Consider the following 14,391-nt stretch of genomic DNA (forward strand, 5'->3'; position numbering starts at 1 on the left):
ATTCATAAAATACAGTGAACTCAGGGGAGTTCTGGTTGCAGTATTAATGCCACAAATAAGACTAAAATTTGTGTACTATCATGTAAGAGGGATTCTCTTCATTATGCACATACAGAACCAATTTCTAGAATTTTGACTGATGACATAGTAGTGCTGCGAGAAATACATTAGGGGTCATATAATGCCTGTATGTACAGAACAGTTACATTGTTCTCTTTTCAGTGGATATAAAGTATTTAAATATAGCTTTATCAATCTTAAAGTTGAAGCCACAAGGGGACCCCCCCCCCGCAAGCCCTGTCAGGTTCAGGACCTTTAACAACAGGCTCGGGATGAGAACACTGGTAGACTGTTCTTTTGAACGAATCTTAATAGGTTTAAAGTCATACTGCTTTATTTTTCTAAACTGAGCACTTGTTTCCAAGTTTTTCCTGCTCCCCCAGTATATAATCAAGCTTGTTAATTATGCTGTAAAAGTATGTGTGCACATGTGTATTTATAAAAAACCAATACACACAATTCTGGACAATACTGGTTCGTAACTTTCTGGACAGGCTCGAAAGCTGGACCAAAATTGACAAGATAAAGTTCAAGGGAGACAAATGTAATGCCATGCATTTGGACAAGAAAAATCAAAGTATAGGAAACCTGGTCTTGGCAGCAATACATGTGAAAAGGATCTAGATATATTAGTAGACCAGAAGTTAGAACATGGGCTAGCAGGCATAGTATCCAGATCACAAGTAGTAATAGGTCTACTCCATTCCGTACTGGTCACACCTTAGAATACTGTGTCCAGTTCTGGATACTGTATTTTAAGGAGGACATTGATAAACTGGAACAGGTTCAGAAGGCTAGACAACTGAGATGAAGAACAGTTGGAAGGGGTTGGGAATGGTTAGCCTGGAGAAGACTAAGGGGAGATATGATAGCCACCTTCAAATATCAGAGGCTGTCACATAAGTGAGAGGACAAATTTTTCTCTCTGGCTTCACAGGGCAAGACTAGAAATTGTCTACAATGGCTGAAATTATGAGGAAGCAGCTTTAGGCTGGATATTAGGAAAAATGTCCCAATTGCAGGGTGGATAAAAATCAATGATTTAAAAAAAAATTTAAAAAATCAGATTTTTTTTATTTAAATCAGATTTTTTAAAAATAAAATGCTTTTTGAGGAAAATATATTACCATCCAAAGGTTATTCCATCATGAAATAAAGATTAGTTTTTTAATTATGTAGAATAAGGCTGTATATGTTTGATTTTTTGGGTAAATAAATTCCATTAATCTATTCACAATGTCATGCTCTTCCAGAGGTTTTTGTAAGATTATTGGGCAGTTTCTCTGCCTACAAGATATTATCACAGATGCTTGGTTTACTTTTGCAGTTCTCAAAACTGAGTTTGACTCAGCAGAGATCACATGCCTCTTCTTCACAGCAAAAATGTTATGACATGAACAGAGTTGAGAAAAAGACCTTAATCCTATTGTTCTACAAACCTATGAATACAGAATCAACCCCTTCAGTGCTAAGTTTCAAGAAGTTCAGTGAAATAGAATAGAAACAATATTTTTCTGATTGTTTGGAGTGGAATAGATCTGCACAAGAAGAAAGTGAAACTAAGTGTGAGGAGGGAGGGGCAAGCAGACAAGCAGTACAAAATGAAAGTGAAACTTTCTGAGCACAATACTGCATAGCCACAGACAGACAAGTCTTTGGATCTTTTTGCGTGCATGACCTGAGGTTTATCACATTCTTTCCTTGGAGGAAAAAACCTATAATGGCAGCAGGCCGTAAAAGAGACCCAGTTTGGCAATATTTTAATGAAGTTCCTTTACCTATCGGTAAGGCAGGCATGCGTGCAAAATGCAAACACTGCAACAAAGAAATGCAAGGCCTGGTGGCCCGAATGAGGCAACATCATGAGAAGTGCTGTGATGAAGATGACCAAAGAAACACATTTGAACAGGCAGGATCTTCAGGTTGGTAAACATTTTTATTGAATCATATAAAATTTCTAAAGACTGCCTTGAACTGTCATGTTTGAGCAAAATTATATTTCTTATTATTACTGCATGTTACTGTCATTTGGTACAGTTATGAAGAAAAGCAAATATTCCTTTTGGGGCAGTGCTGTGTACAATAAGCAGAAATTGTATAAACAATAAAATAACAGCATTGACTTTTTTGTTTAGGGGAATTCATGGATTCTGGAAACTATCCACCTTCAAGATCACCATCCTCCTGTTCTACAGTTTCAGAGTTATCCATCCAGGATAGTGCTTCATTAGCATCATCATCAGACACCCACAGCCACATATCACTATCACCTAAAAGAAAGAAAAAATCCTTCCCTCCTGGAACCACCATAGATAAGTTTGTGATAAAAACTAGCAGATTAGAAAAAGAGTTAATTGATGAAAAAAATTGCCCAGTTTGTTTATGCAACGAACTCTTCTTTCCGTCTGACTGAGAACCCACATTTCATTAATATGGTTCAGTCACTGAGACCAGGATACAGTCTACCCAGCAGAGCAGATGTTGCAGGGAAACTGCTGGATAAAGTGTATGACAGAGAAATGGAGCAATGTGCAACAGCTCTGGAGGGTAGAATTGTTAACTTAAGTATTGATGGGTGGAGTAATGTCCACAATGATCCTATTGTATGTGCTTGTATAACAACAGAAGAAGGGAGTCTTCTTTGCACAAACAATTGATACGTCACGAAATGCACACACAGCAGAATACTTACAAGAAGTGGCAGTAAAAGCTATAATAACATGTGAATAAAAATTCAAATGTCTAGTATGCAGTTTGGTCACAGACAATGCTGCAAATGTATCCAAGATGAGAAGAAATTTAGAAGAGCAGGAAGGGAATACAAAGCTAATAACATATGGTTGCAGTGCTCATTTGCTGCACCTCTTAGCCAAAGACTTAATTGTTCCAGAAATAAAGACTAATGTTGTTGAAATTGCTAAATACTTCCGTAACAATCACTTTGCTGCTGCAGCTCTGAAAAGGATGGGTGGAACCAAGCTAACGCTCCCACAAGATGTTAGATGGAACTCTGTGGTGGACTGTTTTGAGCAGTATATCAAGAACTGGCCTATTCTGATGACAGTTTGTGAACAAAATCAAGATAAAATAGATGGCACTGTCACGGCCAAAATCCTCAACATTGGGCTTAAGAGAAATGTTGAACATATGCTGAGCATCCTGAAACCCATCTCTGAATCTTTAAACAAAATACAGAAAAATAGCTCTTTTATTGCTGATGCTGTTGAAATTTGGAAGGAACTGAGTTAACACTTAAAAACAGAACTACACATGGACAGAATTAAATTACAAGCATTAAAAAAACGAATGGGACAAGTACTGTCTCCAGCTCATTTTTTGGCAAATATTGTCAATATCCAGTACCAGGGTCAAAACTTAAGTGCTGAGGAAGAGGAGTTAGCTATGACATGGGTATCCAGCAATCATCCATCTGTAATGCCAACTATAATAAACTTCAAAGCTAAGGGGGAACCATTCAAGAAATATATGTTTGCTGAAGATATTTTAAAGAAAGTCACACCAGTGAACTGGTGGAAGTCACTTAAGCACTTGGATTTAGAGACTGTTCAAATAATGATTTCACTTTTAACAGCAGTAGCTTCTTCTGCAGGCGTTGAAAGAATATTCTCTTCCTTTGGACTCATTCATTCTAAATTGAGAAATCGTTTGGGACCCGATAAAGCAGGAAAGCTTGTTTTTCTTTTCCGGATTATGAACAAAGAAGAAGATGACGATGACGAGTGAGCTACAGAGGACAGTATTTAAGTTTTTCATGTGTAGGCTGGGCTGACAGTCTAAGTTTCTTAAAATATATATATTTTGTTTAGCCAAATTAGTTAACAAACATGGATGTTTGTTTAAGCAAATAACATATGCTGTAATGTTATTGTTTCAGTTGAATAAATCTATTTAAGTTGTTATTATTAAGGTAATGATTATTTTTCTCCTTCCTAAGTACAACAGAAAAGTTGTCCAAATATGAATGATTATCCTATTAAACTGGGGATAAAAAAAAAACTAATATGAAAAGTTGTTATTCTAAAAATCTTCATCTACTTGCATATTAAAGTTATACCAGCAAGAATTAGTCTTTATGTAGAAAACTATGATTTAAATCAAGCCTTACTGACTAGTGATTTGAATCATGATTTAAATCGTGAATTAAATTAAATCAGTTTGATTTAAATCAAATCCACCCTGCCCAATTGTAAAAACTGTTAGATAGTGGAACAACAGTATGCCTCACACAAAGATGAGCTCTCCTTTTTTCAAACAGAGATTGGCCAGGTATGTTATAGCAGTTTCCTACAATGAGCAGGGCAGTGGAGAAGGACTAGAAGGCTTCCAAGGTCTCTTTGAAGTCTAAAATGTTATGACTGATAGTATCACCACAAGCAGGTATTTAAACAAACAGTTTTCATTTACGCAATACTCAAGTATGGACAGCTGTTTGTGTCTGGCAAAAATTTATACTCATTTCCCATAAGTGACAAGGCAGCCCTATGCTATGTTTACTTGGGAGTACATATATTAGCTTACATGTCCCACAATGTAACATGGGTGTTGCACAACCTCCCACGATGCTGTGGGGTTCTAACACACGTGGTGACAGTGATCCATAAGAAGGCAGAACTGGAACTACTGACAAAGCAGTATAGACGCATTACACTATGGGACATATAAGCTAATGGTTTCTATGTGTTGGAAGTGCCCAATATCTACGAAATTCAGGATGATTAACTTAATATTAGAACAAGTGCTGGGTTACTCAATCCTACTATAACACCACCACCTCTCCACTTTTAACTAATATATACAATGGGTACCATCAAGATAACACTCAATTAGGTGCATATATGGCCACAGCAGCAAGAGTTCTTTACACTGCACTAAATACTGGAGATCTCCAGCTAAAGTATCTATCAGAAACTGGCTAGAACAGATGTGGGAGCATGCACTAAAGACAACGCTGATAGTCTACATACAGGTGCACGATGAGGAAATATCCTGAATAGCATTTATGAACAACTGGCAGGCATTTAAGAGCATCTTATAATTAATTCACTTATTCCAGACCAGTTATTATCTTTCATTTACACTGTAATGATGTTGCAACATAACATTTCTAAAGTATTTTTTTTTAAAATAACTAGGACATCATGATAATATCCAAAAACACGTTATATTCACATCTGTGATAGAAGGGCAGTACAAATATACAACAGAAGAGTCTTTATTTGCAGCCATCTGGATTGACAGATGACTGATATCTACTCATTTGTGTTTTCACTCTTTTAAATTTTATAATTGTGGTTTACTATGGAATTTTATAGTAACAATTACGACTTAATTACAGTATTAGGTTGTATAAAAAAAGGAAGTCATGATTAAGCATCACTGAAATCAATGATACGTCAGTCACAATGAAACTTGGAGCTCAATGGAGCTTAGTCATAACTGTCTTTAAATACAATCTGTTTTGTTATTTCACTTTGGGATTATGTTCCTCCATTGTGTTTTGCTTTCTGCAATATAACCCCCACCCCGGAAATATACTGGCTGACATCCACAGCAGCTAGTAGCATGACAAGACGCACTGGTGAAAGGGAGAGCGTTTTAAACTGTGATGGAGTTGCATAGCCTTGAGTGCACAGCAGCAGGGAGCAAATTTTGACTATTTGCTCTGGCTCCAGCAACACCCTGCATCACCCAAAAAAGTGCTCCCAAGGGTCACACAGCCCGGAGATACATTTTTGGGAAGCATATGGTGAACCTGGAGCCAAAGCACATAATCAAAATTCATTCCCTCCTGCTGCGTGGCCCCAGAACAGCTAGAAAAGCTCTCCCTCACACTGGATGTCAGCTACTGATTTCATTGAGATGCACTTGAAGTAAGCATGCTTAAGACTGCAAGCTGAGGGTTCAAACAAGATATAATGGTAGTAAGGCCCAATTCCAGCACCCGCTGATTTCTTATGAGGGGGATGCAATTAAAAAATATAGTGGGTCAAAGAGGGGGACAGAACCTTCAGCTTTTCTGGCAGGGTGGCGGGATATATATATATATATCTATACACACACACACACACCAGTTTTTCTCCTCATGGATGTTACTTTGAACCACCACCACTCAAGGAAGAAAAAATGCTACAAAACAGTGATTTAGTGGGAAAGCTTGCCTACAGAAGGTTTCAGTGGCAGTGCGGAGGCCAGCTGCCATTGTGTCTAGCTTGACAATAAGGTTATGACTTATACCACTCTTTCCTTCCATTGTCACCATCACATAAAATAAGTTTGCAGTAGTGTACTTCACCAAAGTATACAATTATAACTTGTATTGCTTATTTTCCAGATTGCAGTTTTGCCAAATTATTTCATGTAAAATCTACAATTTTCCTAACCCTTTTGCAGTTAGTATGAATGTATTGTCCTTAAATAATGTTTGAGAACATCTAATTATGAAACAAAGTAAGAGAAATAATTTGCTAATTTAATTAAAGATTCTTATTTGTGGGATGGGTCAAACTGTTGTACTTTGTCAACATTCAGAGTGATGGTGGGAGGAATTCATCTCAAACTGAGGCCTGAAAATAACTGTATTCTTATCCCAGATACTTGACTTACAATTAGACCAAGAAGAAAAATGTTTAATATTTATTTTCTGGTAATCCGGACATCAACATCTCAAATTCAGAGACAGTTGTGGACAATAAGATCTTGCATTACTATGGATACTGGGCAGTGGGAGATGCATGCAGTGGCCCAAGGTAGTGTATAATTTTCATCCATGTTGAACGAACATCTTCATTCACACTATACCAGGGTAAATAGAGATTGAACAAGAAAAAGATGTGCATCCTACCTTTGCACATCAGCTTATCTGCAACTTCCTAGCAACACTGTGCGTGCACACAGAATAGATCCTAGAATTAACCCTTTTCCTCACATCCACCCTTTTGCTGAATTTATGCCCAAGGTGCACTTACAATTGCTGGGTTTGGCCAAATAAGACCTTGTGCTTAAAAATAATGTAAAGGTAAAGTGTGCTGCCAAGTTGATTTCCACTCCTGGAGCCCACAGAGCCCTGTGGTTTTCTTTGGTAAAATGCAGGAGGAGTTTACCATTGCCTCCTCCCGCACAGTATGAGATGCCTTTCAGTATCTTCCTCTATCGCTGCTGCCCGATATAGTACCAGCGGGGATTCTGCTTGTTAGTCAAGCATTTCCCCACTACGCCACTTAAAGTAGCAAGGGGCTTCCAATCGAACAACATAGGAAGCTGTGATATACTGAATCAGTCCATTGGTCCATCTAGCTCAGTAATGTCTACACAGACAATGTAGCCATAGAAAAATTGAGTCAAAACAAGCACCATTATGAAGCTGGAGCATATTCATTATATTCAATGTAGCACCTCAATGGTTTTGCATTTTCTGCCACCCTTTCTTGTTATCAAAGATTTTATCACTAAGGGGGGAAATTGTATATATCTACCTCCTGTGCATTCCTAACAGTGACCAATTTATTTACTTGACAAAATTAGAACCTAGTGTTTCAGCAAAAGAGAAAGCACAAGTTTTTACAAAAATCAAGAACAGAGAATGTGGCATTAGAAAATAGCTACAAAATTACTGATTGATGAAGGGTGGCACAATATAGAAGAAGATATAAAAGAAATAGATTGTATGTTTATTTACAACATGAAATGCTGTTGAAAGTATGAACAGTAAAATTAGCAACATACATTTTCAAGGTGACTTACCATCAGAACTTGTGAGTACAAAGCTTTCAGCTTGGATTTGCCTCTTTCCACTTACACTTTTGGGAAACCAGTGAAGATCTATAGGGTAGATATCATCAGGAAGCTTCACTACTTGGGTTGTCTCACCAGTTAATAAATTCCATTTCATAATCTGATGATCATCACTGCATGAATAGAGCTCATCAGCTGTTGTCCAGCCTACACAACTAACCAATTCCTTATGTTTTAATGGAATTAAGGAACTCTAGAATGTTAATACAGTTCAATTCTTTTATATATTATATCTATATATCCTCTCTACATTAGCTTTTATAGACTAATAGAATTAATATCACATGGGACTATAGACATCTTATGAGCCTGGTTGTCTCAGCACTAAGAAATCTGAAGCATTTTTGGAGCCCTATACAAAACTGGATTTACAACCTGATACTAGCTCATAGGATTTAAAATATTTTTGTAGCCTTGATCTATTTATTTATCTATCACATTTGTAGACTGCCCCAAGCTGCCATCTGTGGGCGGTTTACAACATAAAACAAAACCCACCTGCAGAGTCTGCTGATGACCTCCTTCTCGGAGGAGATGTGAAGCGCGCATGCAACGTGCGCGCACACAAAAGGCTTATTGAAGCCTTTTACACATGCATATAGAGGACTAACGAATGTTCTTGTAAATAATGGCCAGAAATCTTTTACTACTACTGCCTAAGCTAGGTAAATTGCCTAGAGACGTGAAGCACACACGCGACATTGAAGCCTTTTACAGCGCAGCCGCAGCGCCAGCCAAGCGGGGAAAGGGGCGGCAGGGAGGTATCCTGCTGCCCCAGTTATTAATAGAACTACGGGCACCAGAGGTGGAAAGTGGTGGGAGGGGTAAGTAAACCCTCCCCCCGCTCTTAAAGCAACCCCCCACCCCAGTGCCAGACCGCAGTTCCGCGGTTCCGTGCACACCCCTACTGCACAGCTAAAGACCTGAGCACCGTATGGCACTTTATTTCTCTTATTTCCACCATTTTTTGCCTCCATGAACCTAAACCCCTAATTGCCACTGACTCTGTGTCTTGTTATCCACGGTTTCATTATCCATGGAAATGGGTGGGAATGGAATGGAACCCCTATGGATAACAAGGTCCACCTGTATATCATTTTAAACAAAGTATCCAAAATATATTAGTAGCAATACCACTTTTAAACATAAACAAAGTTGCAAATACAAGCTTATAGGCCCTTTATGACAATGTGTGACAAATGAACAGAGAAACTAAATTATCCATTGTTAGATATCCTCTATAATAAAAGGCTTGGGTGTGCGCCCGTGTCTTTCTCAGCCGTTCTGGGAACGCGCAGAGCACATGCCCAGAACGTCCGAGAAAGATATGCCATGTTGGCTCCCATCCGGGTGGAGAAAAAGCAGGAAGTGGGGACCGGGGAGGGCAGAGGCGGCGGCGGCAGCGGAAGGACCAGCCCTGCCGCTGAAACAGCCGTGGGGAGAAGAGAGGCGGCGGTGGGTCTGGCCCGCCCGCCAAAAAAGGAGGGAGTTCCTTTTGGGTCCCGGGCCTGGACAGCCAGAGGCGGTGGCGGTGGGACCAGCCCAGCCGGGCAGAGGCAGGACCGGCCCTGCCGCTGAAACAGCCGCGGGGCGAGGAGAGGCGGCGGCGGGTCTGGCCCGCCTGCCAAAAAAGGAGGGAGTTCCTTTAGGGTCCCGGGCCTGGACAGCCAGAGGCGGCGGGACCGGCCCAACCGCGGGGAGGGAAAAGACGGCGGCGGGAGAAGACGGCCGAGGCGGGATGGCCGAGGGGAGCAACCCCAGCAGCACCGCTGACGCCCCCGCTTCGTGGACCTGAAGGGGCTGCGGGAGCAGATGGGTGAGAAGTGGACGGGTGGGCTTCCTGCCACGTCCCCCCCACTCGGGCTCCCCTCTCCACTCGGGCAGAGAAGGCTACTAGTGCCCGTTAATCTAACGGGCTGAAAGATACTAGTGTCTAATAAACTCTTTAAGTGTTGTTGTCATCAACAGAGTGCAGAATATGAGGTGGGTCTCACGATCCTGAGACTCACTTTTGCCAGAACTGCGGAGAGAACGGGCTAAGCCTGCTCTCCCTGCAGATGATTGGGGTAGTAACCCTGGGCAGCTGGACTGGCCGCCCACATGATTGCTGGCTCTGTGATGGAGCCGGTGGAGGCTGGGGAGCTCGGGGGCTGCGCGGCCCCTGGAAGGCTTTTCGCCTCCCCTCTGGGGGGTCTACTCATGATCAAGGAACCCAGTTTTGAGTGTTCGCTCTGCAAACCTGGGCTAAAGGCAGGGGTACTTAGGCGGATTACCAGCCTAGGAACCACCGGGCTCGCAGCCGAGCCCGGTGGTTCCCGTGATCGAGAAAAACCGGGTTAGGCTTTTCTAGCCCGATTTCTCTCGATCGTGAGAATAGCCCCAATGTATATTTTATCTTTTCATTAAGAGAAAGCACAATTCTCTGATGAAGAATGTCTGTTACAGTAGATAAAGAGGCACTTCACACTGTTTGCTACCACTTTTTAGCTCTAAGACATATCTTAAAATTATTCTTTTAGCAGTTTAGACTAGTAATCCCCAGCCCGGGTCCTCCAGAAGTTGCTGAACTATAACTCCTATCATCCCCAGCCACAATCAATTGTAGCTCAGCAACATCTGGAGGCACCCAGGTTGGGAACCACTGGTTTAGAATGTCTTAGCAGAGCAGAGCATGTCTATTGTTCTGATAAAACCAACAAAGTAACTTATTTTTGGATAACGTGCACAAGATCACACTTTACAGTTTAAGATGTTTTGCAAGAGGCTCGCTATCAGGATTCAAGGTTTAGAAATTTCAACCACAGTAGACTAAGTTGTTCTTAAACATATGCAGGACTGCAATCAGCAGCTTAAGATAACTTATGCAAGAGACGGATTGTCAGAGTTCAGTTTATTATTTAAAAGCATATACCTTTTCAACATCTCACATAACACTATTGCCCCCAATCTGTACAGTAAGAGGATAAGGACTGAAAAAGGAAAAGAGTAAAGGAGGCCAAGTTGTAAGCAAGCACCATATGCAAGACTACAGAAAATGTTTACTGCTTATGTAGCACACTGTTAAGCTGTGTGTCGTAACTTACTATTTCCATGCTTTTCGGTGCATAACTGAATTTGCAAGCACCCTTTCTCTTAAACCAAAGGATTTTTGATCTTAGCATGCATTTCTGAATAAAATGCATTTTCCTAAATACCTTCCTTTTTAAGATACAGAACTTGGTTTTGTGGGTTTTATTGCAGCTGTGACTTCAAGGGAGACTGATTAACCACTTTCTAATGTGCTACTCTGTGTGCCTGGCAAAGTTAGCTGACAGAGTAGTTCCTGACTGAAATAGGGCAAACAGTGTGCTTGTAGTAGAAAGGTACTGAACAACAGTAATGTGCGTGTACCCTTTCCCTCATACACAGGTGCGCATACACAGGTGCGCGCGCGCGCGCACACACACACACACACACACACACACACACACACACTTACTTTTGCATGACATTTTCTTTTCCCCTATGACAGGTGTGTGCTTTCTCTTTTCTACCTTACCTCCTCATAAATGTCAGATATTTGATATGTATTTGGTTAGGACACCAAAATGGTACTAACATACAAATGCGAGTTCAATCTTTTTTTTCAATTTTTTAAAGATACTTTGGTTAAGCAAACCTACTAATGTATTCTTTTATTGCATTATCCTCTCTAATAAAACGCTTGGTGTCCGTCCGTGGACGGACACCAAGCGTGTGTCCGTGCCTCCCTGGCCTGTTCTGCACATGCGCGGAGTGCATGCGCAGAACAGGGCAAGGGAGACACGACGTCCGGCACCCGGTGGCCATCTTGGGCGGCCAGAAGCGGCCGCCCCGAAGAAGCCAGGAATGCGGGGAAGGGGGAGACTGGCCGAGGCGCGGCCAAGGCGGTGGCGGAGCCGCGCCGCCGAAGCCGGGCGGTGGGAGGAGGCGGCGGGGGAGCCGCCGCCGAGGCCTGGCGCCGCCGCCGCAGCCAGGCGGCTGCGAGTCCTTGGGGCCCGAGACCGGCCGGGAATGTGAGGCGGGGGCGGACCGGACCGGCAGCGGCGCCCCCAGAGTCCGCCCGGCCGCCGCCACCGCCCACTCTCCCGCCCTCCCAGCTGCCCAAATACTCCTTCCCCACTCCCCCCCACCAAATGATTAAGGGCCAAAATGGCCCAGAAGAATGCCTCCGCGGCCGCCGCCATCCGCCCTCCCAGCTGGCCGAGACTTCCTTACCTGAAGCAGCCCGCGACAGTCGGGCGATCTAAAATCCATTTTTTGCGAAAAAGAGAGGAGCTCCCGAACAGAGCTCCTCTCTGTGCTAAGCCAATGCCCAAACTGCTGCTATGGATGCAAAGGACGCAATAGGCGTCCTTTGCGTCCATAGCAGCAGTTTGGGCATTGGCTTAGCACAGAGAGGAGCTCTGTTCGGGAGCTCCTCTCTTCTTCGCAAAAAATGGATTTTAGATCGCCCGACTGTTGCGGGCTGCTTCGGGTAAGGAAGTCTCGGCCAGCTGGGAGGGCGGGGGGGAAACTCTCCCCTACTAGCGCCCGTTATCGCAACGGGCCTGAAAACACTAGTATATATATATTATCAAAACAAGGGATGATTGTCTGTCCAACACCGTGATATAGCATTTCTAAGGATGAATGACATTTACTATACAGTTCTACAGTTGTGACAAATCTTTTGATCACTGTATTCATTTATCAGAAGAGAGATGGGGGGGAAAAGGAATCACATATTGCCATAGGGGAAAAATAATTAGATATCATGCGTCAGCTACACAAAGCCTTGAAGAATGTGTACATACTGTAGGGATTAAAGCCTTTGTCTCAGAGCTAGCTCACATGAGGGAAAGAAAATGCTGAGTCATACCTGCTGAGCTGCCTAAATGGGCTTCTCATAAAACTATTCTGTATTACCAGTAGATCCAAAATGCTGCCACCAAGCACCCTAAAACTTATAGAGAACCGGACCAGTGGATTGTGTGCTGTAATCCAAGGTCCCTCTGTAATTTGGCAAATACAAAAAAAAACCTTCCACGTGTAAGCTTACACGGGATGAGAAAAAATGACAGCTACTGAGCGCTTGAGGATGCTTTTGCACGAGATAAATCCCCCTTTCTCCCCCCAGTTAAAAATCAACTCTGAGCGGTTTGTAAAAAAGAACAAAAACCAGTTTTATTCAATTACTACAAACTGCTTCCATCTGAGGCTTATAGCTTTCTTAGATACACTCAAAAATACCTAGTAGGTTACAAAAACAGTTTGCCTTAGGCATGCTTAAAAGTTTATCGAGTCTTTTGCAATGCCCTCGGTGGGTTGGGCATAGGCTAGTATTTCTTATTTTAATCATGTTGCAGGTAAATAATACTAGAACAGTATCAGAGATGCTGTTATATCAGGGATATACAAAGCGCGCGCGCACACACACACACACACACACACACACACAGAGTTTCTAACACAAAGTTTGACTAAACAAACTTCCCCCTAAATTAATCTTCCAGAAGCCAAAGTCCAGGCTTCCTTTCCTTGAACTCACCAAACTCCTGTTGAGACTCCAGCCCCTACAGTTCTATCTTCCAAGAGCTGCAGCCAGCCTGTTGCAGCAAACTCCATTGCCACATGTGCCCTTGCTTCCCCAGCACAGAACTTCCTTTCTTCTTTCCAGAATTCCCAGCAGCAGGTCTCTAGGTTCCCCCGCCCCAGTGGACTGATTGGGCAATCTCTGTAGGTCACCAGCCTGTCAGTCAAGGCAGGGGTTCACTTTGGTTAACTCTTTAGAGGGAGGGGAGCCTGGTCACTACACATACACAATGTTCTTCCCCAAGTTTTCCTTATTAAAGAATCCCTATAAGTACCAAACACTCTAGAAATCAAATTAAGTCAGTTCAGCCATGCTTACAGACTAATTCCATGCACATTTACTCAGAAGTAAACCTCACTTTATTCAGTGCAACCTATGTTGAAATGGTAGCAGAAGCTTAAGGCTTTAGACTTAATTAAAAGTTCAGCATAGGTTTTATGGCTGTTGAACCATAACCTATAGTTTATTTTACATTTATTCTTAATAGCCAAGTGTCAGTTATACAAACATTGTTGGAGAGACCTATGTTAGTGTAAATTTAGACGTGCCCAGAGAACAATCTTAAGATAGTTTCAAGCAAGATCTGTGCTCTGAACAGGGTAACTGCACCAGATCATCCCAAGCTTGTTTCTCAGGCACAGCTATATTTACACTAGCATAAGTCCATCCAACAGTGTTTGTATAACTGATGTTTTGTTATTAAACCATGAGTTGCAGAATCTATGCAGAACAAGATACGTGCTACCCAATATCTGCACCATACAAAGTGCATGTAGTACAAGAAGCCTGGCTGGGGAAAAGGACTATGATGGAATCAACTTTTAACTTCATAAGTGTATCTAAGAGGAAAATTAAATGTAGTTAAGTCCTTTCTTCCCATTATTATACCACAGCAGAGGGTCTCAAACTCTGCATAGCAATCACTT

At 42.0% G+C, this 14,391-nt stretch overlaps 1 protein-coding gene across 2 annotated transcripts in view; it reads right to left on the reverse strand.

The window, feature by feature from the left end:
• The window catches only part of IFT80 (intraflagellar transport 80), a 143,255-nt gene that overhangs the window by 119,086 nt on the left and 9,778 nt on the right, over positions 1-14,391 (reverse strand). For both annotated transcript variants that reach the window (XM_053313030.1, XM_053313031.1), the window contains exon 3: positions 7,822-8,040. In XM_053313030.1, coding sequence (XP_053169005.1) covers positions 7,822-8,040 — 219 coding nt within the window. The remainder of the gene's footprint in view (positions 1-7,821; positions 8,041-14,391) is intronic.

The sequence above is a fragment of the Hemicordylus capensis genome, chromosome 3, assembly GCF_027244095.1.
Source record: "Hemicordylus capensis ecotype Gifberg chromosome 3, rHemCap1.1.pri, whole genome shotgun sequence".
NCBI lineage: Eukaryota > Metazoa > Chordata > Lepidosauria > Squamata > Cordylidae > Hemicordylus > Hemicordylus capensis.